Raw genomic sequence first — 27695 nt, forward strand, 5'->3', positions numbered from 1 at the left:
ACACCCTGTCCCTTAGGACACACCCAAAAGCACACGCTCAAACACACACTACCCCGCATTTGTCCTTCTGCGCCTGCGAACTTTAATTCTACAGATATAACTGAATAACCAACGGACACACTGAAACCACTAGACCTCACCCATTTTCCTGGAGAATTCTCCAGATACCAGAGAAAAACCAGTCTGACCTGCAGAATCCAGGAACAGACAGTGAACACTACGGATAATCAAATGGCCAGAGGTCGGCAAAAGAACACAACCAATGCAAATCAGGATATCATGGCTTCACCGGCAACCTCCAAAACTATTGGACACTCCAACTCAGCAGAAACACAAGAAAATGATTTTAAAGCTATGATTATCAAGTTAATTGAGGCACATAAAGAGGAAACCAACAAATCTCTCAGAGAAATAGTCATAGAGATTCAAACAGTTAAAGAGGATACAAAAAAACCCCTTAAAGATTTGACCTCCCAAATAGAAACAAAGAAAAACGAAGTGAACGAAGAAGCTCTTAAAGAAACACATGCATATATAGCCAAACAATTGGAGGCAGAAGCAGAGGCACTAAGAGAGGAAACAAACAAAAAAATAGAGACCATCTTGGAGACACAGGAATCCACACTCAAACAGATAAAGGAAATGATGCAAGACATGAAAACAGAATTAGAATCAATAAAGAAAACACAAACTGAGAAAACCCTGGAGCTGAAGAACTTAGAGAAAAGAGAAGGAATCACAAAGGTAAGCATCACTAATAGAATACAAGAGATGGAAGAGAGAATCTCGGGTACGGAAGATACACTCACAGAAATTGATACTTCTCTCAAAGCAAAAATAAAATCAGAAAAATCCCAAACACAAACCATCCAAGAAATCAAGGACACCATGAAAAGGCAAAATCTAAGAATAATAGGAATTGAAGAAGAAGAGGAGTCCAGGCTACAAGGTCCAGAAAATATTTTCAAGAAAATCATAGAAGAAAATTTTCCCAACCTAAAGAAAGAGATGTCCACAAACATACAAGAGGCCTACAGAACACCAAATAGACCAGAGAAGAAACTCCTCACGCCACATCATAGTCAAAACACTTAATCTACAGAACAAAGAAAAGATACTAAAAGCAGCAAGGGAAAAAGGCCAAGTAACATATAAAGGCAAACCTATCAGAATCACACCGGACTTCTCATCAGAAACTATGAAAGCCAGAAGGGCCTGGGGAGATATCATGCAGGCCCTAAGGGACAACAGATGCCAACCTAAACTACTTTACCAGCAAAGCTTTCAATCAACATAGATGGAGAAAATAAAATATTCCACGACAGAACTAAATTTAAGCAATATCTGAACAGCAACCCAGCCCTACAGAAGATACTAGAAGGAAAATTCCAATCCAATGAAAACAAATACACCCAAGAAAACATAGGTTAAAGATAATTTCCAACAAAAATCAAAAGCAAACAAGCAATGATTCACAGTAACATCGCCAACTCCACAAACATAGGAAATAACATGCAATGGTCATTATTATCTATCAACATCAATGGACTCAACTCTCCAATAAAAAGACACAGACTGACAGAATGGGTGCGGAAACAGGAACCAACATTCTGCTGCATCCAAGAAACACACCTACGCAACAAAGATAAACATTACCTCAGAGTAAAAGGCTGGAAAACAGTTTTTCAAGCAAATGGACCCAAAAAACAAGCAGGAGTGGCTATCCTAATATCTAATAAAATAGATTTTCAACCAAAACTAATCAAAAAAGACATAGAGGGGCACTACATTCTCATCAAAGGAAAAATTCATCAAGAAGACATCACAATTCTAAACATCTATGCCCCAAATACAAGAGCACCTACATTCATAAAGGAAACATTATTAAAGCTTAAACCACACATTGATCGCAATACCCTAATAGTGGGTGACTTCAACACTCCACTCTCACCAAGGGACAGATCAACTAGACAGAAACCAAATAGGGAAATAAAAGCGCTTACAGAGTCCCTAAATCAAATGGACCTAGTAGATGTCTACAGAACTTTCCACCCAAACTCAAGAGTATACCTTCTTTTCAGCACCTCATGGAACCTTCTCCAAAATAGACCATATAGTTGGTCACAAAGCAAGCCTCAACAGATATAAAAAGATTGAGATAATCCCTTGTACTCTATCGGATCACCATGGACTAAAGCTGGACATCAACAACAATGGAAATAACCAAAAACCTACACACACATGGAAACTGAACAACTTGTTACTCAATGACAGCTGGGTTAAGGAAGAAATAAGGAAAGAAATTAAAGACTTCCTAGAACTCAATGAAAATGAAGGCACAACATACCCAAATTTATGGGACACATTGAAAGCAGTGCTCAGAGGAAAAATTATAGCACTAAGTGCCTGCAAGAAGAAATTTGTAACATCACATACAAGTAACTTAATGGCCCAACTTAAAACACTAGAAAAAAAAAGAAGCAGATACACCCAAGAGGAGCAGAAGGCTGGAAATAATCAAACTCAGGGCTGAAATCAATCAATTAGAAACAAATAAAACTATTCAAAGAATCAATGAAACAAAAAGCTGGTTCTTTGAGAAAATCAACAAGATAGACAAACCCTTAGCCAAACTAACTAAAAAGCAGAGAGAATCTATCCAAATCAGCAAAATCAGAAATGAAAAGGGGGACATAACTACAGACACTGAAGAAATCCAAACAATCATTAGGTCATACTACAAAAGCCTATATGCCACAAAATTTGAAAATCTAAACGAAATGGATAATTTTCTTAATAGATTCCATCTACCAACATTAAGTCAAGATCAGGTAGAAAGACTGAATAACCCTATATCCCCCAAGGAAATTGAAGCAGTCATTAACAGTCTCCCCTCCAAGAAAAGCCCTGGGCCCGATGGTTTCAGTGCAGAATTCTACCAGACCTTCAAAGAAATGCTAATACCAATTCTCCTCAAACTATTCCACAAAATAGAAACAGAAGGAACATTACCAAACTCATTCTATGAAGTGACAGTCACCCTGATACCCAAACCACACAAAGACCCAACAAAAAAAGAAAACTTCAGACCTATCTCTCTTATGAATATTGATGCAAAAATACTCAATAAAATACTTGCAAACCGAATCCAAGAACACATCAAAGATATCATCCACCATGACCAAGTAGGCTTCATCCCAGGCATGCAAGGGTGGTTCAACATACGGAAATCCATCAATGTAATCCACTACATAAACAAACTGAAGGAGAAAAACCACATGATCATCTCCTTGGATGCCGAAAAAGCATTTGACAAAGTCCAACACCCATTCATGTTTAAAGTCTTGGAGAAATCAGGGATACAAGGCACATACTTAAACATAGTAAAGGCAATATACAGCAAGCCTATAGCCAACATCAAACTCAATGGAGAGAAACTTAAATCAATCCCACTGAAATCAGGGACAAGACAAGGCTGCCCACTCTCTCCATATCTCTTCAACATAGTACTTGAAGTCCTAGCCAGAGCAATAAAACAATTAAAGGAGATCAAGGGGATACAAATTGGAAAAGAAGAGGTCAAAGTGTCACTATGCACAGATGATATCATAGTATACATAAGTGACCCCAAAAATTCAACCAGAGAACTCCTTCAGCTGAAAAACACCTTCAGCAAAGTGGCAGGGTACAAAATCAACTCAAAAAAATCAGAAGCCCTCCTGTACACAAAAGACAAAAGGGCTGAGAAAGAAATTAGGGAAACAACACCCTTCACAATAGCCACTAATAACATAAAGTACCTTGGGGTGACTCTAACCAAGCAAGTGAAAGATCTGTTTGAGAAAAACTTCAAGTCTCTGAAGAAAGAAATTGAAGAAGATCTCAGAAGATGGAAAGATCTCCGGTGTTCGTGGATTGGTAGGATTAACATTGTGAAAATGGCCATCCTGCAAAAAGCAATCTACAGATTCAATGCAATTCCCATCAAAATACCAACTCAATTCTTTTCAGACCTTGAAAAAAAGATTCTCAGCTTCATATGGAGAAACAAAAAAACCCAGAATCTCCAAAACAACCCTGTACAAGAACAGATCATCTGGAGGTATCTCCATCCCTGATCTCAAGCTGTACTACAGAGCAATAGTAATAAAAACCGCATGGTATTGGCATAGAAATAGAAAGGAGGATCAATGGAACCGAATAGAAGACCCAGAAATAAACCCATGTACCTATGAATACTCGATTTTTGACAAAGCAGCCAAAACCATTAAATGGAAAAAAGATAGCATCTTCAACAGATGGTGCTGGTCTAATTGGTTGTCTACATGCAGAAAAATGAAAATAGATCCACATTTATCACCCTGCACAAAACTAAAGTCTAAGTGGATCAAAGACCTCAACATAAAACCATATACGCTAAATCTGTTAGAAGAAAAAGTGGGGAACAGCCTAGAACTCATTGGCACAGGAGACAACTTCCTGAACAGAACACCAACAGCACAGGCTTTAAGAGCAACAATCAATAGATGGGACCTCATGAAATTGAAAAGCTTCTGTAAAGCAAAGGACACAGTCATCAAAACAAAACGACTGCCCACAGATTGGGAAAGAATCTTCACCAACCCTTTATCTGACAGAGGACTAATATCTAGTATATACAAAGAACTAAAGAAGCTGAAAAGCAACAAACCAAGTAATCCAATTAAAAAATGGGGAGCAGAGCTAAACAGAGAATTCTCTGTAGAGGAATATAGAATGGCAGAGAAACACTTAAAGAAATGCTCAACATCATTAGCCATCAGGGAAATGCAAAGCAAAATGACCCTGAGATTTCACCTTACACCCATCAGAATGGCCAAGATGAAAAACTCAAGTGACAACATATGCTGGAGAGGTTGTGGAGAAAGGGGAACCCTCCTCCATTGCTGGTGGGAATGTAAACTGGTACAACCACTTTGGAAGTCAATCTGGTGCTTTCTCAGACAACTAGGAATAGTGCTTCCTCAAGACCCAGCTATACCACTGCTAGGCATATACCCAAAATTTGCTCAAGTACACAATAAGGACATTTGCTCAACCATGTTTGTAGCAGCTTTATTTGTAATAGCCAGAACCTGGAAACAACCCAGATGTCCGTCAATGGAGGAATGGGTACAGAAATTGTGGTATTTTTACACAATGGAATACTACTCAGCAATCAAAAAAGAGGAAATCATGAAATTTGCAGGCAAATGATGGGATCTAGAAAAAATCATTCTGAGTGAAGTATCCCAGAAGGAGAAAGACAAACATGGAATATACTTGCTTATATAGACCTAAAAGATATGATAAACATAATGAAGTCTATACACCTAAAGAAGATAATCAAGAAAGTGGACACGGGGTATGATGATAAATCCTCATTTAGAAAGACAAATGAGATATGCATTGAACGTATGACAGGAGTCTATCGCAGAAGGCATCTGAAAGACTCTACCTAGCAGTGTATCAAAGTAGATACTAAGACTCATAACCAAACCCTCGGCAGAGTGCAGGGAATCATATGAAAGAAGGGGAGTTTGATGTGGAAAGGATAGGAGCTCCACAAGGACCAAACATATCTGGGCACAGGGTCTTTTCTGAGATGGACACTCAACCAAAGACCATGAGAGGATAAAACCTAGAACCTCTGCTCAGATATGACCCGTGATAGCTCAGTAATCAATTGGTTTCCCATAGTAAGGGAAACAAGGACTATTTCTAACAGGAACTCAATGACTGGCTCTTTGACCTCCCCACCTCCCAAGGGAGGAGCAGTACTGTTAGGCCACAGAGGAGGACTTTGCAGCCAGTCCTGAAAATACCTGACAAAACGTAGTCATATGAAAGGGGAGGAGGTCCTCCCCTATCAGTGGACTTGGAAAGGGGCAGGGAGGAGATGAGGGAGGGAGGGTGGGACTGGGGAGAGAATGAGGGATACAGCTGGGATACAGAATTAACAAAATGTAACTAATGAGAAAAATAAAACTTAAAAAAAAAAGAAGTAGAGATAGAAACTGACAAGGAGTCTAACCAGCTTTTATACCATTTTCAATCTACCAAAGCAACCTGCCACAGTGCCAGGGACAAGGCAGAGCACATGTAACCACTGATTCAAACACAGAAGACTTTTTTGCTCACAACCATAGAAGCAACTGTAGTGTGTCAGCATCTGCATAGGAGATGCTGATCCCCAGGTCCCAGTTTTTAGAAAGCAATGTGAAGTGGACTCAGGGATACCTGAATGTGCTCTGATCAAGACAGGCCCAACCTTACTGATCTGATTGACTTACAGTAGAGCACAACACTGCTATGGATCCCATTCCTAGATTAATTATTGGGATTGTGTTCCTCACAGCTTTTACCATTACTTCTGACTTTAAAAATATAATTTTTAAAAGCATTAAAATATAATTTCTCGTAATTATTGAGTTGTCAGAGCTCCCTTAAATTTTCATCTGAAACAAGTGCCTTGCCCTTAGCTTAGCCTTACCTCCTCAGTAAAAAAAAAAAAAAAATCTAGGTAAGAGGATGATTTGGGTACCAGCGTAACATACAAATTATAATTTCTCCCCTCTCTTGAGTTCCCTAGCACAGTGTATCTGGTGTATGTAGGCATCTGTCACTCTCAAGGATAGAAAGAACTCGTCTCTAGCCTTCAGTGTGTTTCTGCTAAAGCAGCTAAAATCATGGTGGAGAGTGAGATGAAGCCTAAACTACAGGGTGATGGCCTGTATTAAAAAAAGATTCCCAGCACTCTGCGAGGCAGAGGCTGGTGGATCTCTATGAGTTCAAGGCCAGTCCAGGACAACCAAGGCTACACAGAGAAACTTTGTCTCAAAACAAACAAACCAAAAAAAAAAAAAAAAAAAACTAAACAAACAAACAAAATAACAATATTACAGCTTTTCAGCTTCCCAGCTGATAGATTGTTGGCACCTTTTCTCTCCCAGCAGCATGCAGAGCACTTTCGAGACTTACAAATATGGCCAGCATGGAAGAAGCATTGTGCTCAGTGGTAGTTTGATCTTTTTGTGTCCTGTCCCTAGCAATAGGATCTTATCATCAAGTTCTGGTGAGCAACCAAGAGCTGTAACAATAACTTGTAGTGTTATTCCTCCTGACCAGCGACTCATAGGGAGATAGGTATCACACTTCTGTCACTGAGATTTTGGTTTAATAACCTAGAGCTTTGAGGAGCATTATTTCACATTTAAGGCCCACTCCGTAAAAGGGAACTCATGGCTGGTACTGTAAACCTGCCCAATCCTCAGTAAAAAAAAAAAAAAAATCCACAGCTGGGCCTATCATAGGTCTCTTATTACTATTATTTTCCTAAATGGTTATAGTATCAACCTATCTTCTGAATACTTCTCTTTATATCTCTGTATAGGGCAGATCTCAAACCTCATCAGAGACTCTGCTTTTTTCAGTGGGTAACAGTAAATACAGAATCTGTATTCTGTATCTGTAAACACAAAGAATAAGTAACTGTGGAGTGCTAGAGTCTACATGGAAACACACACACACACACACACACACAACACAGCTCAAAAAAAAATTGTTGAAGTAAGAAAGAAAATAAAAGCCGGAGTCTGATGATTACTGCTGCGAAACACTGTCTTTGGGGCATGACACAAGCAGTACACCCACAAACTCACTGTGGCTGTTGTCTGCACAGGACCTGTACAATAGTGAACCCATCCCCATTTCATCATGTGTGGGACAGGGGCTCATGAGGTTCCAATCCTGCCTGAGAGACTATTGACAGTTAGTGGAGGCTGGGAGAAGACTTGCTTTCTTCAGTGGTGTAGCCACTGAGAAGTTGTTCATATTCTAGCAAATAGAATTCCGCCCATGTTCAAGCAGGCAGCTCTATCTAAACTAAATGGGTCACACACACAAAGACATGAAACTAGGAAGAGGACTTGTTTAAAGGTTCAGTAGAAGAAAGAGGGGATATGAGACAAGGGAATGAACACACGGTGGGAAGAACGAAAACTCATTCTGTACATTCACTAAACTGACAAAGAAGACAATGCAGCCAGTCCTGATGAGATCTGATGGGCTAGGGTGAGATAGAAGGGGAGGAGATCCTCCCCTATCAGTGGACTGAGGGAGGGGCATGGGAAGAGAAGAGGGAGGGTGGGTAGGACTGGGAAGGGATGTGGGAGGGACCACAGTGGGGAAACAAAGTGAATAAATTGCAATAAATGATAATAATTAATAAAAAAATAAATAAATAATAATTTTTTAAAAAAATAAGAAATAAAGGGAAAAAAAGGAAGAAAGAAGAAGCCCAATTCAGGCAAAAGCATATAGACACACGAGCACCTCACCTGTAGATAGCCTAGACTTTTTCTTTCCAGGCAAATGTACTCAAGTAGACAAAAGCTCCTATTTGTACCCAGATTCCCTGCAAAAATTAAAACGTTGGTCATCTCAAAAAAATGTCTTTAAGGGATAAGTATTGAGAAGCCCACTATGGCCTTCTTTCTGTAGCAAGTATCAAGTGCCCTGTTCCCAAAAGTACCAAATTCCCTGTTCCCACAAGTACCACAAATACTAAATGTCCTGTGCCCACAAGTACCAAGTGCCCTGTGCCCACAAGTACCAAGTGCTCTATACCCTTAGCTTCTCAAGGAAATCAGCCAAAGTTCAAATGACTTATCTGCTCTGTGCTTTCTCTGATAGTCCCTCTTCTGCTGATTATTGAGGTTCAAATCTCAAGACTCTGTGTGAAAAGAATTAAAACTTTTGGCTCAATCAGAACAAATGTAATATTGTCTTTAGTATCAAAGGGACTTGAATACTACTGTTGAGAAAAAGATTCAGAAACAGTCAGAGCTCTGGACCAGCTGCTCTCTTTCAACCCTTTTCCTGTATCCCAGCATTCAATCCCCTCTCCAGACCCTTCCACTTAATAAGCAATAAGTAGAACACTGTTTGAGCATACCAAGGTGGCCACACAGTTTTGCCAACATGTTTGCTATTGATGTTTATAGAGCTTCTTTGGTCCTTGAGACTATCGTATTTCCCTTTTTATGAAGCCGTAGCTCAGTGAGAACTCCATCTTTACTGTCAAAACTGCCGAAGACTGCAGTTTATGAGATTTTGTTCTACTTATTAGATAACAACTTATCCTGATGGCTTTGTTGCTTCTGACAAAAGAGAAACCACAACAACACATTGTGACTGACATCAATAACAACAGCCAGACTATGAGTATTTATTTGTCGCAGTCTCTGAGCCTCCCTTTTCACACAGAGGAATGCTGGCCTCTTGCACTGCGAGTAGACTCCTCTGTCTTCTAAGCTCTTTAGGTGAATAGCCATGAAGAACTAGTTCAGAACAGAGGTAGTTAGAGCCTTTGCTTATGAGATATGTAGAAACAAGAGACCTGCTAAGAATTATCAGCCAACATAAACCGTTGTTGGATTGGATGAGTGAGTTTAAAGAAGCAGAAAGATCAAAGATGACTCACAAGATTCTTAAACAGTTGTATTGCTCAGACTGGAGCATTTAGGAAAGGAGATCAAGCTTGGGTTACATGTACTTCCTTATTCCCATTAAATAAACATATTGTGTGCTAGGGACAGCTGAATATGTAAATCTGGAGCATAGAGAATAAGTCTGAACTAGTAAATATCTGGACATCAAAAATATAGCAGGTATCTCAGTCATGAGAACTTAATGATGAGGGGGAGATATTAAAGAGCCAAGGTCTAACCAGACTCTACAGTTCAAATAGAAGTGATCAGAAACAATCACCCAGTCTAGTGAAGAATATGGCTAGGAAGCCAAAATAACAAAATGATTACTGATGTCAAATGTTGCTATGAATCTGAAGATAAAGTCAGGGCCGTAGGAACTGGCAGTGTAAAATAGAACAGAACGTTGTAGGTAAACACAAAATTTTAATCATGTGACTCACTAAAGGAACTGGACAAGTGAACTCTGAACAAGCCAAGTTCACTGACAACAACCACCCACCATCTATCACTGAATATTTATATTTTACTATTTAAGATTCTGACTTCACTGGTTCTGCATAAATACCATTATACAAATACAAAGCAAACAAGAAAGTCTATGTGAAGTTTTGGCAAGCAGTCAGCAGCAACCCACACAAATGATGCTTGCTTTGAAATCCTAAACAATGTTTTCATGAATATCCCAAACACAGCAGATCCAATATAATTAGCACATAGACTTTGCTATGAAAAGAGCAGCTATGACCAATTCTGGCTTTCTAACTTGGGCTTGCCTCAGTGTTCTCTGTAGCTGACTGCGTGATGGAATTTTCTATGTAATGGATACTCATCAGCCAACCTTTCTTGTAGGTGCAGACGACAACAATGTGCATCTCCGTTAGCTTGAGTGGTTTCGTGGTCTTGGGCTGTTTGTTTGCCCCCAAGGTACACATTGTCCTGTTCCAACCCCAGAAGAATGTGGTCACACACAGACTCCACCTCAACAGGTTCAGCGTCACTGGAACTGCCACCACATACTCTCAGTGTAAGTATGAAACTAAGCACTAATTCCCCTACCACTAGGGGAGCCGGGACAGCAGGGCCCAACAAAGCATGCCTGTTCCTCGAAAGAATCCCAGATGGGTGGCATTAGTAAGTTCTAGTATGTACCTTAGGTTAGAAAGTCTGTCAGGCTGAGCTACGGGGCTAAGGTTATAGAAGATTTTGCAGTTCTCTTTGGGCACCAGGCAGAGTCTACAAAGAAAGAGAAACATTCAACCCATTAATTCAGTTCAGCAGCCGTACCTTTGGATGCCTTAGGAGAGGCATTGGGTTGTCCTCTGCCTCACTTTACTCAGTGGCTGGAGAGAGGTGTTCTCTAAGGAAAGTTCAGTGCTGCACACATGCTGATAACTGCAAGGGAACAGATGATCAGAGGAAAGGCTTCCAGCTGATCCCACCCGTTTTCAAAACTTCAATCACGTCTATTAACACGGCGAAGCTAAGGGTGTGAAGATTCTTCTCAGTGAGGGCACCTGTTTGGCCCCTTTGTGTTTAACCACAGTATAAAATCCAACCAACATCCCGTGACAGGACTCGGGAAAGTACTATAATAGATCTTCCTGATTCACTGACACAGTGGGTTCCAGATGAACACAGCAGAGAGGCTGTGTGAACAGAATTCTATGACCTGTCCCCAGACCACCATTCTCTCCCCCCACGACTGGCCAAGTGACTGAAACACTGTCATCCCAAAACACACGATTCAGTCTTTTCTAAAGCACAAATGTATCTGAAGCATGCCGCTCTTTGAAAACATTTTCAGTTAATTGGTGGTGCTAAGTAGGAGAATTCACTGACAGAGTGTGAGAGAGAAAGGGATAAAGGCACAGGGGAGGGAGGTCTTGGAATGACAGAGACAAATGACTGCTTCAAAATTTCGCCTCCAGTCAAGTAGAAAAGATACTTCAAAATAGCTCAGCCTCACGGGTTAACAAGTGCATTGGTCCTCCAAGTTTCTCCAACAAAGTGTAGACTGTCACCCTTCCCCGTCAGAGGGAAGACTGACAGGGAGGGAGCACATGCGTGTTCCGGGATGCACACCCTTAGCTCCTCAGCCCTGAGCCACTGTGACACGGGGATCCACACACCCCCTACTAAACTCTCAGGTTTCCCAAGAGTAAAGGAAGACCTAGAAAATGGAGAAACACTTACTTCTTTTTATTTTATTAAATTTTTATTTTTTATATTAATTACAGTTATTTACTTTGTATCCCAGCTGTAGCCCCCTCTCTCATTCCCTCCCAATCCCACCCTCCCTCCTTCATCTCCTCCCTCCCCCTTTCCAAGTCCACTGATAGGGGAGGTCCTCCTCCCCTTCCATCTGACCCTGCTTATCGGGTATCTTCGGGACTGGCTGCATTGTCCTTTTCTGTGGCCTAGCAGGGCTGCTCCTCCCTTGGGGATGGGGAGGTCAAAGAACCAGCCACTGAGTTCATGTCAGAGACAGTATCTGTTCCCCGTACTAGGGTGAACCAATTAGATACTGTGCTGCCATGGGCTAGCAGGAGTTCTAGGTTATATCCATGCATGGTCCTTGGCTGGATAATCAGTCTCAGAAAAAACCCCTGTGCCCAGATATATTTGGTTCTTGTGGAGCTCCTGTCCTCTCCAGGTCATACTAACTTCCCCTTCTTTCATATGATCCTCTGCACTCTGCCCAAGGTTTGGTTATGAGTCTCAGCAAATGCTTAGATACACTGCTAGGTAGAGTCCTTCAGAGGCCCTCTGTGGTAGGCTCCTATCCTGTTTCTTGTTTTCTCCTACTTCCAATGTCCATCCCATTTGTCTTTCTAAGTGAGGATTGATCATCTTACCTGGGGTCCTCCTTCTTGCTTAGCTTCTTTAGGTGTACATATTTTAGTATGTTTGTCCTATCTTTTAGGTCTAGCATCCACTTATAAGTGAGTATACACTGTGTGTGTCTTTCTGCTTATTTCTTAACTAAACAAAAATTTTATAGCTAGCTAGTTCAGACAATTTTTTAAAAACTGGCAATAAGAATAATGTCATCCACAGAAACTATCACCCAGTATTTTCTACTGGTGGGCATTGTGATAAACACGGTGAGTTTGTGTGTGTGCGTGTTTATTTAATGTAAACGACTTTGAGATAAAGAAACCTGAATGGGGTCATGTGTTTTAAGTTCTGATTCAGAACTTAGTATCTTAGTATCAGTACTTCTGATGTCGAGCCCCTATAGCTAATTGCAGTATCATGCTGCCTCTTCCCAAAAGCATGCTGGGGTTATTCATGATGCTAGGAGCTTAACAGTTTTCACCAGGAAGATGAAGTGTAACTCACTCTAGCCGAAATAGGACAAGTTTCCCTGGAGTCTGCTGACAGCTCAAAGCTCCTGGTTAGGACTGGAACAACGACACAGTCTTTAAATTGAAACAGACACCTTTAAGCCAGACCTCAATAACTCAGAAGTAGTAGCATATTCTAACACACATTAGTGGAAATTATTAAATTCCTGAAAAAAAAAATACTGCACTCGTTACCTGACCAAATCTGTCCTCAGAAATTGGAAAATACCCATATACACAAAAATTTTGGGCTGAGGCGATGCTGGACCTTCTGTTCCCTGTAAGCTAATGTGATAATGGTCAAATTAGTGCTTTCAGGAAGATGTCTACCCAAGTGTAACACTTTTGGAGTATCCCCAGAGCTTACTGCCTCAATGGTGTTGCCCTAATTAATTTACCACAATCAATGAAGTAGTATTTTCTAACAAAATAATTTATACAATATCCATTTCAAATTGTAGGAATAACAAATAACACTCACCGGTAACTCTGCGTGTAATGTAGCCCAATGTTTGCAGATTTGTTTTTATCCTCATGATATCAGAGATTACAAGTTCTATTTTGTAGTTAAGAAAACTGAAAAGTAAAGTTACTTGGTCTGTTGATAGCTCAAAGATCTTGTTTATGATTGGAACAACATAGTTTTTAAGTCATTTTTCAAGACAGGGTTTTTCTGCGAACCCCTGGCTGTCCTGAAATTTGCTCTATAGATCAGGCTGGCCTGGAACTGAGAGATCTGCCTACCTCTGCCGGGATCAAAGGCATATGCTACCACTACCTGCCTGGCCTATAATCAGACCTCAGTAACTCAGAACTAGTAATATGTTCACCTTGGATTTCCTGACATGCAGTGAGAATATTTCCCATTTTAATAAATTAAAGCTACCTTCATGAAATTTATTCATTCATTAAATTTTTAAATATTACCACATTCCAGTGGCATATGAGCAGCAGGTAAATTACGTGTCAATCCTGAGATTTTCCAGAAAAAAAAAAAATCTGCCCTTTTGGGTCAATTTTGAAGCAAGCTTTACTAAGTATTAAATACTTGCCAAGAGATGGACTTTGATCAGGACCACTCATTGGAATTTCACAGGTGAGTGGCCTAAGGCACATGTTGAAGATGCTTTTATGGACAAAAGTCACAGGCCGCTCTACTTTCCCACGAGACGTTGTTGTTTTCCAAGGGCTACAGCTCCCAGCTTCCCCGGAAGTTACCTGGTCCTTGGGCAGGTGGGGCTTACAGGTTAATTTTGGGCATTACACTAGGACAGAGCCCCTGACTCCTTAAAGCTTATTAGCTAAGGCAGAGTTTTGATACAATAAAAGATATGACCAACTGACGTGTCATGAGATTTATTTGATGTGTTTCAAAAAGAAAAAGAAGTACAAAAATCTTAGGACATATTACATGTTTTTAAAAAAAGGTGAAGATGACAAACCTAAGGGTAAATCATGAAGAGCTATATGTCTATTCCAGGTAGAACGTGTTTGTTAACCCTGAATTGTTATCACTGATTTGTGAGATCCGTTTTCATGTGAATGTGCTACCGACCTACTGTCATACAAGAATTAAAGCCAAACCTTGATTATTTTAGTGCCCGTTTCCTCTAGTATGACTACAGGGCAGCTGGTATCCTTGTCCCTCCCAAATACTGTGCAGTGTGCTATTTTATAAATTACACAAAACTCCTAAGCTACTCTTACTCCATTAGGTGGAGCATATATTTTACTTAGGGAGTGAGCATAGTTACTGGTTTTAGATTTCCAAATCCAACTCACTAGCAAATCAAAAAAACATTTGAGGGGAAAATACATAAAAAGCACTAAATATACACAGACTGATGTTCAAGCCACTGTTCTGTAAACAGTGCAGTTCAGTAGCCATGTGCAGTTCTCTAAGTGTAAGTAATCTGGAGACAGATAATGTGTATGGGAGATGGCTGTAGGTTGGAGACAAACAGCACTTTACAGATAGGACTTGCTCAGATTTTATTGTCTGTGGGTAGGGAGGGAGGTGGGGGAGGATCCTGCAGAGAATACTTTACAGACATCCAGGGACAAATGCAACTTTTGTCCTTCTAGTAAGTACTATGCTGACGGTTTATTATACTGATAGTTATCGATGCCACTGATGATTTTGGACTTTACAATGGTTTTTTTTTCCCATGGGTAAAAGAAATACACCACACGCAGATGAGAACACGCCAGGGAATAAGCAATGTTTAGTTACTTATTTCTACATAAGAAGCTGCACGGCCCAAATGGCTTTACGCAATTCTTTTTATCACCTCCCATAGCTTTGTGAATCAGGAATTCAGCCAAGGCCTTGGGTGGGCAGTTCTGCTTCATGATGCCTTACTTGGCATCCTCCTGTTGTGTTCCCGGCCGAGACTGAGCTGATCTGGAGGAAGTGTCCTAGTCTCACACCTATGCTTAGCACCCTGGTGGGAAGACACCCCATGTGGGCTTTCAGAGAGCATGCTCTGTGAAAGCTCCAGCCCAAACTAGCCAGCTGGGAAACCTACACAGGATGTCCTGTGCTGTATCTATTCAAGGATAGGACACAGCCTGCCCATAGTCGAGGGAAGGGACTAAACAAACTCCCAAGGGATCTGTGGTTGTTTTTATCATGCTGTACTTTCCAGATCCTAAATGACCTCAATGATTCACTCTTTTCAGGAAATAGAGTGACTTCAAGGTGCGGCCACATTAATTCCTACTTTGCTCTTTGGTGAGACAGTGGCAAATATAACATATCACTTTGGAACACTGGGCAGCCTGTTTCCAGAAGCTAAGGTCATTAGTAATGGGAAACTATCTGTTTATATATAGTTGTTATAAACAAAGAAAAGTATGCCCAAACTCAGAAGTCAGCATGAAAGAAGGGGAATGATTAAAGACATTTGGGAAAACTAATCTCCAAGAAATATTCCATATATTGTTATGTGTAAAAGAACACTTCAGTTTGTATCTGCTTTTTTAAATATACAGCAGAAGAATAAAAATAGACTTAACTTTTCTCCTTTAATGATACCTACAGGTTAAGGGCTCCCAACTGTCTGTATATAAATAACCTATTGAGGTAGAGATTTCAGGATCCACCCACAGATATTCTGATTCCTGTGATCTGAAGCAAAATCTGGTTTGTAACAGAAAATATAGCTTTTCAACAGAGGTAAGCCAGAAGGAAGCTTATGAGAATAAAACAGTAAGCATATTGTTGGATTCATCTCTTATCAGGTAGTTCAGGGAGAGCTTCCTTCATGACCTTCCCAGTGGAGGCCAACCTCGGTTTCAGACAGTGGCAATCACCCATGTTTTGCTTTATGACACCACTGGCCACATACTTGTGCAATTTTTTTTTTCCTAGAATCCTGCTGGCCACATACTTGCACAGCCGTTTCCTAAGCTCCCTCTAAGAACTCTCCAAGGAAGTCATTTTGAGAACAGTATCACCTGGCCACCCATAAAGACTGCTCCTCCCAGGGGAAGTATAACTTAGAAATCTTGACATCTTAAACCCATCCTTGCAAGGCTGCCCCCCACACCCACTCACTTAAGCAAACATCCTATTCGGTGAGACCCAAAAGAAAAGAGGTCATTCTTTGTTCCGTTTTGCTTGGAAGCAACGGAGATTCTCAGAGCAGCTTACCAAAGACAGTAAATTAAGACAATATGCTGGAGATGTAAGTGGAACTGTATAATGCTGGAGACACGCTAGACACATTTGTGAGTTTATGCGGCACAAAACCCTTCGGGAGCTATGCAGGTCAGACTGCCAGCACTAAAATGGTTTAGGATCAGCACAGATCAGCAGTGAGTGTAGAAATGAAGTGTGCCCTATGGTCCTACAGAGCTATTAAGTACTCACACTTGGTCCTATGGGGATGTAATAATTCCTCTTTCTCCAAATGATCATTTACATGTATAAATGTCATTATCGTTCTAATCAGCCAAGAGACTTCTACTAATGATCCCCAGATCTAGGTCTTAGAGGAACTCTACCCAGATGTAGATTAATTTTCTATGTCCAAATTTTATTCAGAAAGTCACTTGTCTTTGTGGTAATCCGCGAACTGCTCCAATAATAGAAACTAGTCTTTATTGCAAAGTATTTTTATGCCACAAAGTGAAATAAATTGTATAAAAAGATCAAGTCAACAATCTTCTAGAGACAGTGCTGAAATTTCTACAGAGTGACAACAAGAGAAAGCAAGCATGTAAGAATAAAATTCTGTGTTTACTAATGATTAAGCTTTTGACAAGACTCTAATGAGCAGAGTACAAACCGTTGTTGAAATCTGAATGCAACTTTATAAGCTTAACTATGCCATATAATGCCCAAATTCCTTCTCTATATTACAACTCCAGAAAAAAAATAATGGTATCGTATGCCTACACTGTAGATTCAAGGTGTCTCACAATGACACTGTGCAATAGCCTGGCCAGACAAATCAACAAGCTATTGGTCGCACACACACACCGAAGAGACATCCTCACCACAGGCAGAAGTATATTGCAAACACGAATCAGTGGCGAATGCATGAGGAGCCTAGGGCACTCCAAATGAAAAGCCTTCTGCTTTCAGGCAAAGTAAACAAAGTGCATCCGATTCAAATAGATGTCCATCTACATTTCCCTTTGAAAAGTCCACAGCAGTCTGGGAATTTCATTCCAACTCTTCCACATCCTCCTTCTTTGAGGATGGGAAAAGAGTCTGCAGTGGTTGGAAGTAAGCCTGCAAGTACTAGAGACTTGTACTTCCTCCTCCCATTGAATATCGCCATTGCATTTACTTTGTAACTATTTTTTTTTCTAACCCCTGATCTTTTTACAACATCCTATATGAGAAATGACCACAGTGACTGGAGCTACTAAAGATCATCGATCCTAATAACATTTCCAGATGAGAAAGCTAGGGCCCACCCCATCTCATAGATGCTTTAAAGAATTTGGAAAAAAAAAAAAGTCATGAATAAAATTATCAAAATATGTTTGATAACTCCCCTGGACTCTCTGGATTTTCTACCTTGGCTCAGTTTTTTTTTTTTTTAAGTCTATTCTAATAATGTGAATCTTAGCATCTGAAAAATGAATGGTTTGAAAGTTTCTTTCAGCTCCACACTCAGCAGCATCTTAATCCAGCATACTGGTCACAGATTCCCTCTCCAAGCCAGCCCATGTCTAGAAGTCCAATACCATAACCATATCCATTGTAGACTGTAGGGGTCCACAGTACCACAGCACACAGAGACAAGGTAATATACCCCAGAAGGGAGATGCAAATGTTCCCAGAGAATGTAACTGGATGAGGGCAATTAAGGGAATAGCCTCACTAGTGACTGCATGTTTATGTCAAGGGCATGCTTTCTCTCAGCAAGTGGTCCTTTAAAAGGAACTATAAAATTGCACCACATTTTCCCTCTTCCTCTGTTGTATCTTCAAACAAGAAGCAACACAGAAGGAGTTCCTGAACCAAAGAGTTCCATATTACATTAGAATCATCTAGAGTCAAATACAATTCGTGTAACCCCAGGGTGATTGGATGTCTTTAAGAATACTGCGCATGTTCAGAATTATGCGAATGTGCTAACTTTTAAAGAAAACTAAGTTCATGTTCAACCATTGTCCACAGCTTGTCTTAGATGATGAGCACATTAGAACAAGACAAGTGAAAGGCCAATTTGCTTTACTAATCTATCTTCCCTATTTCCAGTTCACTTTAAACGAAATGACCTGGAATATTCCTAAATGGAGATATTTGTGTGCCCACGGAGCATGAAAAGTCTCTCCACGTGGGATACAATGATGTGGAGTGGAGGAACTTCTGCCTCACTTGTGTGACTGCAGAAGGAGGGTCCTTCTGCAAATGGTACAAACAATCCTTAATTCCTTCACTGAGGAAACATTTAGGAGCTTAGAACTCACCTCTGGGGAATGCAGCCATGATGAATGGCAAAGATCTCTTTGGGAAAACATATCTTTAACTTGCACCTCGATTGATATTAATAGTTTTAGATCACCATTTGAACTAGCAAAAGTAAATTCTACACTCACGGTCTTGCCGTGCTCATGGGCCAGGGAAGGAACACAAGTAGACTGATAAGACATCATGAAACAGGTGTTGGTGAGAAGTATAAAAAATCTTCCAGGGGTGGGGGGAAACTGGCAAATTCTATCTGTTGTATCAGGCACAAAGAAGACAGAGAAGTGATTATTACATACAGCATGGCTAGGGATGGCCTCTTTGCTTTGGCAACACTTCTTACAGAGACATGAAGGAAACAAAGAAAGAAAATCATGCTGATATCTGAAAGACAGATACTGAAGGTGTGGTAACAGCAAGTGGAAAGGCTCTAAGTTGGGGATTGGGTGCGTGCCAGCGAAGCCATGGTGGTAGAAGAAAATGGCTAAGATCTTTGTAAGAATGGTTGCTTTTCTACTGAGAGAAACAGGGCTGCTCTAGGCTTGTCCAGAGGTGTGGCAGGAGATGGACTTCCAAGGGCCACTGTGTCTGCATGAGTGGACAGCCACACAGGGAACAGATGGGTCACTACTGGACTGTCCAGTCGCTGCTGGCTCTGACCCCAGACAGATAGCAATGGAAGCTAATGAAATATTTAGATGCTATATATGATTTGAATGTGCCTGGCAGAGGCCTTTAGAGTTTAACACTTGCAGCTTCGATTCTGATCCCTTAGCACAGTAGCACGCACACCTCACGTTAATGGACTCTCAAGGTGCGTGAGCTTCTGATCCCTGAATGAACTTTAATTCATACTTTGATAGGGGGGAAAATATATAAAAGAGAACAGTACTGAGCAACTCAGAGGTGGATAAGAAAAGCACAGAATTAGCTAAAAAAAAAAAAAAAAAAATACAGAGTTCAGGAGCTCTTTCATTTACCTGGTTAGTACTACATAACCACTTCCGTAGTTCTGGAGGGAAAAACAATAAAAGGATATGACTGAAAAACTAAATGACAAGGTAACAATGGAGTGAGGTAGGTCATTTAAAGGCAGATGAAATCTCTGCTCACAGGAGAATTAAACTGTATCACAAGTTTATGAAAAAAAATGTACGTATATTTTCTATGAGTCATTTCTCAGAATGGAAAAGTCTTAGGTTTTGTAGAATTATAAATCTCATTGGGAAAACATATCTTTAATTTGCACCTTGATTGATATTGATAGTTTTGGATGACCATTTGAACTAGCAAAAGTAAATACTTTCTGAGAATTCAGTCTAGAAGTACCCCCAATGTCTGAACAATGAACACCCTGCCTTCCTCCTTGAAATCTCCTGGAGTCTAGCAGCACATCTTGACCAGAAAATGAAAAGGGGGTGAGTAAAACTGAGAGGATGAGTAAGAAAACAGGTTTAACGACAAAGCAGGAGGACAAAGAGGCATACACACAGCCGACAGAAACTGGATTTCATGACTATTTCGTGAATACATAAACAAGCAGATATCCCGGCATAAATTATTTGAGGACACCAGAAACAAGCACACTGAAAGGATGGAAGCACACAGGAAATTCCGCTCTGCTGAAATGCCTGTTTTCTCCCAAGTATGATACCCCACAGGGTTTGTTCAGACCTTGATTCTCGGGAGCCAGTCTCTTAGTCGGTTAACAAAGTCTTGGCATCACTAAGGATGTTTAGCATTGATCAGCCCAGCTCCATGAAAGAGTCACCTTTTTCTCCCAAGCCTGCCCAGCCTGTTTGTGACTAGTGGGAAGGCAGTGGATTTCACATAAGGAGTCAAAGCTGCCACGTGGCTACTTAGACCAATGCTGTATCATGTCTGTGAAGTAAAACATGTCTTTTTTATATAGGTGTAAATTGTCATTTTGTGATCAGTAGTGAAACCCACAAAGTCTCTTCCAGGTATTTTCAGTTTTCCCTTTGAGTGGCAAAAAGCACCTGTAGCCTGGAGCAGGCAACAGCTGATGTTCACTCCAGGTCCCGGGAAAACCTAAGAGAAGCCTGCATACTGATTGCAGAAAGACCAATCATAGAAATCTGCTTAGCCACGCTATGAAAACAGGTTGAACTTACACCATTAAAAAAACTCAGAACAACAAAGCAAATAAAATGTAATTAATGTAAAAAAAAACCAAAAATCTAATTAAAAAATTAAAAAAAAAACTCAGAACAATAGCAAGGGCTTATCAAAAGGACACACATGCACACACACACACACACACACACACACACACACATATGCACAATGACAGCATTTTGCTTTTCCACATATTTTACTACCCTGGGAAATAACAGATGGGCTAATATGGGAAGCACATCTAAAATATTTATGAAACACAAAGTAATTGAGATGGCAAACTCATAAAACAATAATTTCTCCTACTATGTTCAGCAGCCTATGCAAAAAAGTGGGAATTTTTAAAATATATAATAGAATGCAGTGGCCAAAGCTACAGAGAAACAGCAAAAGAAAAGCAAAAGGCTGCAAAGTAGAGAGATCCCTTCAGCACACTGGAAAGGGTCTAAGGGAAACTTCCTGCAGAAAGAGTGCTGTGGGCATTTTAGCTGCTGTTATTTTGTGAGATCTTGAATTTCCCTTTGCTTCCTCGCAGAGTTTAAAACATTCTTTAAAACAGAGTGTTTCCTTTAATGTCCCTATGGGGCAAAGACAACTCAAAGTGCTCTGTGGACTCCCATAATGATGTATCTATAGGATGCAGAGGAGAAGACTCTGAGGCCATGCAGCTCCTACCTAGGCAAATGCAACCAGTTGGTAAGAAATTGGAATGCAGGAAGCAAACTGACAGAGTAAAATTCCAAGAACAGAGTTCCATCATGTTCCACAGCGGGCTGGGCACATCAGAAAACGTTTTGTTTTGTTTTCTCTTTCTGTATTTTATTTCAACTTTTATTTTTTATATTAATTACACTTTATTCACTTTGTATCCCAGCTGTAGCTCCCTCCCTCATTCCTTCCCAATCCCACCCTCCCTCATCTCCTCCCATGCCACTCCCCTAGTCCACTGATAGGGGAGGTCCTCTTCCTCTTCCCTCTCCATCTGACCCTAGCCTATCAGGTCTCATCAGGACTGGTTGCAAAATGACCTCAAGAAAGGTATAGAGAGGTCCTGAGTCTAGTCCAAGGTAGACAGAGGCATTGGCACATCAGCCCTTAGTTATCCTTGCCCTACCCCCCATGATCCATACTTCCTCTTCAATCTCTGAAAAGATGCAAAGATGTTATAAAATGCGATCTTAGAGAAAGTAAAGGAATTAGTCAGAGGCAGCATGCCTGCTATCAGAAGCTGTCACCTTGAACCAGTGCTCTTTGCAAGAGTAACTAGTGGTCATGATCTCAGTGTGACATGGGAAGCAGAGAAGTCCATCTGGCCTAACGAGGCTGCCTGCACACCTCACAAGTGTACCACCTTCTTAAAACATCCACTGGCCTCTTTATTCTTAGAAATGTAAACATTCCTATGATCTCTCAGGAAATATTTAGAGTATCTCTTCATGGAATGTACTGGAGACTAATACTGGAATAAGCAGGGCTCCTGTGCATTTTATGATCAGTAATAAAGAAGAGGGGGAGGAGGAGTTGGGGGAAGATGGAGAAGAGGTATCTGGAAGCACCAACTGTGCAGGCCTGAGTTTTAAAACTAGGTGATACAACAGAGAGCTACTGTGGCCTGGGTTGGCTGACGACCACATTTTTAAGGAAGCCATATACTGGGTGTAGGTGACACAAAGGAGCCATGTGATGATCAGAGAGAGTGTTCTTGGTAGAAGCCATAGCTATGGCAAAGGCACAGAATTGCAAAACACAATTGCTATTTGGAGAACAAAGCAAAGAGGGGAGAAAAAAATGTGGAATGTGTAAAACAAAAATCTAGAAAGATCAGCATAGTCCAATAATTTGGGATTCTAAGGCCAAGTGGAAGCACAAGAGAAAGCAACTAAAAGCGTCTAAATAGGTGGCTCATGTTTTACAATACAGCTGCCCCTCAGTATCGATGGAAGTGGCTTCAAAATGCCCTCCTTATGAACGGCTAAACCTGAGGTGCTCATGTCCTTTTTACAAAATGTCATGCTTTCACATAACCCATGGACATCTCCAGTGAACTTTAGATTATCCCTAGGTTTCTTACCATCATAGCGTGAATGCTGTATAAAGTCATTATTACATTGCACTATTTGGGAAAAGCAAGAAAAACTCTGAACATGCTCAGAACACATTTTTCTCCTGAATATTCTCAATCTGTGGTTGTTTGAGTCTGCCATTATGGGACAATAGATATGGAGAGCTGGCTGTCCATACTGCTGACACGTAGAAAACACATGACTAGGAGAAGTCTAAGGAGCATCTGCCAGTACTGTCAGTTTCTGGACACAGATAATTAATAGTGGCTTGCCCAGGTGGGAGGTACATTGGTGGCAGGTGTTGGATATGTAGCTAGCGCTAATTGGACCTGATGATAGGTTGCCATAGGAAATGGGATAGAAAAAAAAGGAAATTCAGCATGAATCTCAGACTTCTGGTTTAGGATAGCAGACAAGACCATTTACTGAGGAAAGGAAGGCTATGTGGGAAAAGCCTACCCAAAATCAAGAATTCTTTGGATACCAATTTTGAAATGACTATTAATGAAGATGTCAAGCAAGAAGCTGGATCTAGGGTTCCCAGACAGAGCTCTCTGCTACCAATGATCTGTGTTTTGAACTTCATTTACCTTCTTTTACCTTGCCAACATTTACTGATTCTAGGATTTCACAAAGCATATGAAAATAATTGGAGAACTAAATTACTAAAGGTACCACACTTGGAGGATTATGAGTTTAAAGCTAGTCAAGACTATAAATAAAAATATTTATTTAATATGGTCTATCTACATTGAAAGAAAAAAAAAAAACTTCCAAAGACCGAGTTTGTCACTTCAGGTCATAGACTTGCTCTATGTTCTCACACGCCTACTCAATTTTCTAAGTTGAAAACTTTAGCTTGGCTGCTGGTGGACCTGTTACAAGATGTCAGTGCCCTAAATATTTAGGTGAATGTTGTGATAGCTCTGACGCCACTACTGGTTATTCCTTCGTGTTTAGAGTAATTGCTATATATAAAACAATGTTTGGGTCAAGAATACATCTGCTATCAGATACGAACACTACAGAATGAAATTAGCTCATATGTCTTTAAGGAATAGGAAGATGCTTTATTAATTGTAACCAAGATATGTTCTGGTTACCTAGTTTCTGTCATGAGAATATATGTTAGTATAGGTAGAGAGACAGTAAGGGTGATATAAGTTCACTTTAACCTAGTCTCTTGACTATATGGTTTCATTCCAAGGAAGAATGAGAGTCCTGCTTATGCCCTCATTCAATGAAAAGACATCATACATATAAATACCATGTGAATAAATTTCACATAAAAACTTGAGTATGAAGATGTTAATAGATGGAAATTATATCTGGAAAAACTGGGTATAGTAAAAAGAGTAAATATACCCTACTTTATTATACAGGCACCACGGCAGTGTGTCCACTATTGTCATTGACAAAGGTACTTTCTCTTTGTAATATCTTCATCTCAAGAATTGTTTGAGAGCCAAAGCTCTCAGCACTCACACTTGCCAGCAATTCCACAGAGACTATACAACACAGACAGTGAAATCATACCAGTTTTCTAAAGCAGTAGAGTTCACACAGGACCCCGAGGGCCAAAGAAGGGTCGTCCTTGATCAAAGAACAAAACTAATTGTAGTTATTGAATGTAGCAAAAAATTTAATCACCTATGAAAAGTTATAGGGACTTTTAGTTTATTCCGTTTATTTTAACCATTTTATAGATTATTAAAGTCAATTTTTAACCCACAAAAGATTTCTTTCAGCAAAGATTGTGCTTTTAAATCTCTTTCCCAAGAGGCATGGCATGAATGGAGGCACGTTCGAGGACACAAGCTAATGAGCAGAAATCTCTAGGAAGTTTATTTGTTATCGCTAAGCCAGTAAGCATTTCGCAAAGCCATGTTAAAGTGGGTTTTTAGTCTAATCTTAACCCAGTGTCTGGGAGCATTTATGCCATTAACTAAATGACTTGCTTAACTGAGTGTTCCATCCCACTTTGTTTTGCAGCCTCTGCAAGCACGTATGTCCCCACGGTGTGCAACGGAAGGGAAGTCCTCGACTCCACCACCTCATCTCTGTGACCGTGACATGTGGTTCAGTTCTCATGTTTTTAGGCTGTTAGGCAAAGTGCTCACAGGCTGCTGCAGAACATGGAAACAGAACAAAAGGAACAACCCTAGTACCTTTTCTTAGAAGCAGGACAATAAATTATTTTTGAGGGTTGTACGGTACGCAGTGATGTTGTGCTACAATTTTCTAGGCTGATTCTAGGGCCCGTATTAACAGCCCCCTCCCTCCCCTCCCCAGAACATGGAAATAACCATTGTTTACAGAGCTGAGCATTGGTGACAGGGTCTGACAGGGTCAGTCTACTAAAACAAACAAAGAAACAAACAAACAAACAAACCCTATACAGTGGCAATATTAGGTAACCTTTTTCCTATGAAGTCTTTTGTAGGTTCTTGTTGTAACTAATTTAAGGTGAGTTTCTACTGTTGTATATTAAAGTTACATTATGTGTAACAGATTGTTTTTCTCAGTACAAAATAAGCATCTGTATTAATGTAAAGATAACCGGAATAAAACCTTCAAGGTTTTCAAGCATGGTGGATAACAGTTTGTCCTTTTGGATCAGTCAAGGTAATTCGAATAGGTAGATTTCAAGTCACCTTCTCTTGTTAATGTTGGAAGTAATTGTCTAACTGCGCTTTTCTTCACCCACATATTTTGAATCAGGTTGTAGCCCTACCAGAGGGTTGTGAGTGGAAGGTGCTTTTCTATGGACCATAGTGATCAGAAATTGACAAGGGTGACAACATAAATACAAGCCCAGCTCATGATGACACACACATGTTATCTTTTTACAACTATGTCTACATGACAAGCCAGAACCGCCAACTAAGCCAAAGGCTTCCTTATTTGCCAAATAGAGAGTTTTGACCTGCCAGACAAGGTCTGATGGCTCTGATGTTCAAAACAGACATAGCGATGGGAAAAGAAACTGGGAAGCATCTAATAATTCCAATGAGGAATTACTCTTGCCCTACATAGATGAAAGGGGAAGTAGAGATCCTGGCCATCTTCTCATTGCTTTCCCAAGTTTTAGGAACAATGTCCCAGCACTCAGACTTATCATTAGATTTAAATATCTTCCTAACCTAAAATAAGGCATGAATAGTAAGGGTAAGGCAAAAGTTGATTATTCTCACTAAATGCTGCCCTACTTCTAGCTACAAATAATTTATTAATGCTGGGGAAAATAGCGAGAACACATCTATCTGTAGAACCTGTGTCAGGTACCGCAGGAAGAGACACAGTTGTTCCCTGCGATGATGGGGGAAATACTATAATGTATGTGGCTTAAAACAAACAAACAAAATTATTCTGTCACAATTAAGGAGTCAGTAGGACCAGGCTGCCTGTAGATTCAAAGAAATAATTCATCCCATCATTTTTCTAGCACTGGCTAGAAACGCACAGTTCCTTGGCCTATGGCCACATCATTTCAAACTCTGTTCAGTCTTCATATCATGTTCACCACTGTCTGCCCTGTCTTTTGTCTTTTAAAATGTCAAGTGTCATTACTTAGAGACACCTTGATAACTGGGATTCTATTACCTTGACATTCTTAATTATATCAGCAGAGGACATCTGTTTGGAAATGTTGTTGCTTTGTTTGTTTGCTGTTATTGTTGTTGTTTTAATAAAAGTATTCTCAGGGTTCAGGGGCTAGGATGTAGAGGTACTTTTGCAGGGTTACTATTTAGCCCACAAAAGAAAGACAAATGAGATTTAGTCCATCTGGTTCCTACATTCAAAAGCATACACTAAAGCTGTGGATATCACTCAGCTGGTAAAGTATTTGCTTTGCATGCATGAGGAAATATTGTTTAAAGCAGGACTTGTGGTCAAGAATGACAGAGAAAGGAATAAAGTAGAACGTTAACTATATGGGAGGCAGTATTTGAAATAAGTAAAACAGAACAATACTGTTTTATTAAAAATAATGAACAGGGACATTAAGGCCAACAGGATTGGCCTCAAAGGATGTTAGAAAAATTTCCCTCCTCCTGCATGCATTTTGATGAGCAACCTAAAGAATCCAGCCACATCCCACAAGATGCTTTGAGCAATGGTGCTCACGTAAGTACCTGGAGGTTGGGGCGTGAACTATGGTAGGTTTAGGAACAGATTCAAAGACACTAAATAATAAAATAAATTCCACTCTGACTCAGTTGGCGGGAGTGCTAGATACGCAACAGAATGAACATATGCTTTGGACAGCAGCTGAGCAAGGCTGATGGGAGAAAATAAATTCCATCCACTGATAGAATGTGACAATCCAAGGAAGGCAATATGGGATGGACTGTTTGGAGGTACAGCTGATGCCTCTGTCAAGGATCTGAAAGCAAGACAATCAGTGTTGGGTCTAAATCACAAGAAAACCAGTTTGGGGGGGGGGGCTGGGTTCTGATCTATACCCACTATATTTTATGCCCTGTCAGTACACTAAAAATGCATTGACAGGCAGCTCTTGTCATTTTCTCCATCCTTACTGCAAGCCTCATTTCTAATTAGAGAGTGCACCATCTATCTATATGATCCCTAGAAATAATTGTTATAAACATTTAACATATGTATAGAAAATAGATGCTGTAAAATCCTTTTATGCAAGCCATTTTAAAAAGAAAATAAGTTTAGAAGCTTTTGTTTCCCTACA

The 27695-nt window shown here is 40.2% G+C and overlaps 1 protein-coding gene across 1 annotated transcript in view; it reads left to right on the forward strand.

The window, feature by feature from the left end:
- The window catches only part of Grm3 (glutamate metabotropic receptor 3), a 223987-nt gene extending 197358 nt beyond the window's left edge, over nt 1–26629 (forward strand). Inside the window, exons 5-6 of the mRNA XM_055613003.1 lie at nt 10362–10536; nt 24983–26629. Of these exons, the coding sequence (XP_055468978.1) occupies nt 10362–10536; nt 24983–25056 (249 nt within the window). The 3' untranslated portion in view covers nt 25057–26629. The remainder of the gene's footprint in view (nt 1–10361; nt 10537–24982) is intronic.
- The last annotated feature ends 1066 nt before the right edge of the window (nt 26630–27695 follow it).

Source organism: Psammomys obesus, unplaced genomic scaffold (assembly GCF_907164565.1).
Source record: "Psammomys obesus unplaced genomic scaffold, mPsaObe1.curated_primary_1811, whole genome shotgun sequence".
NCBI classification, from domain to species: domain Eukaryota; kingdom Metazoa; phylum Chordata; class Mammalia; order Rodentia; family Muridae; genus Psammomys; species Psammomys obesus.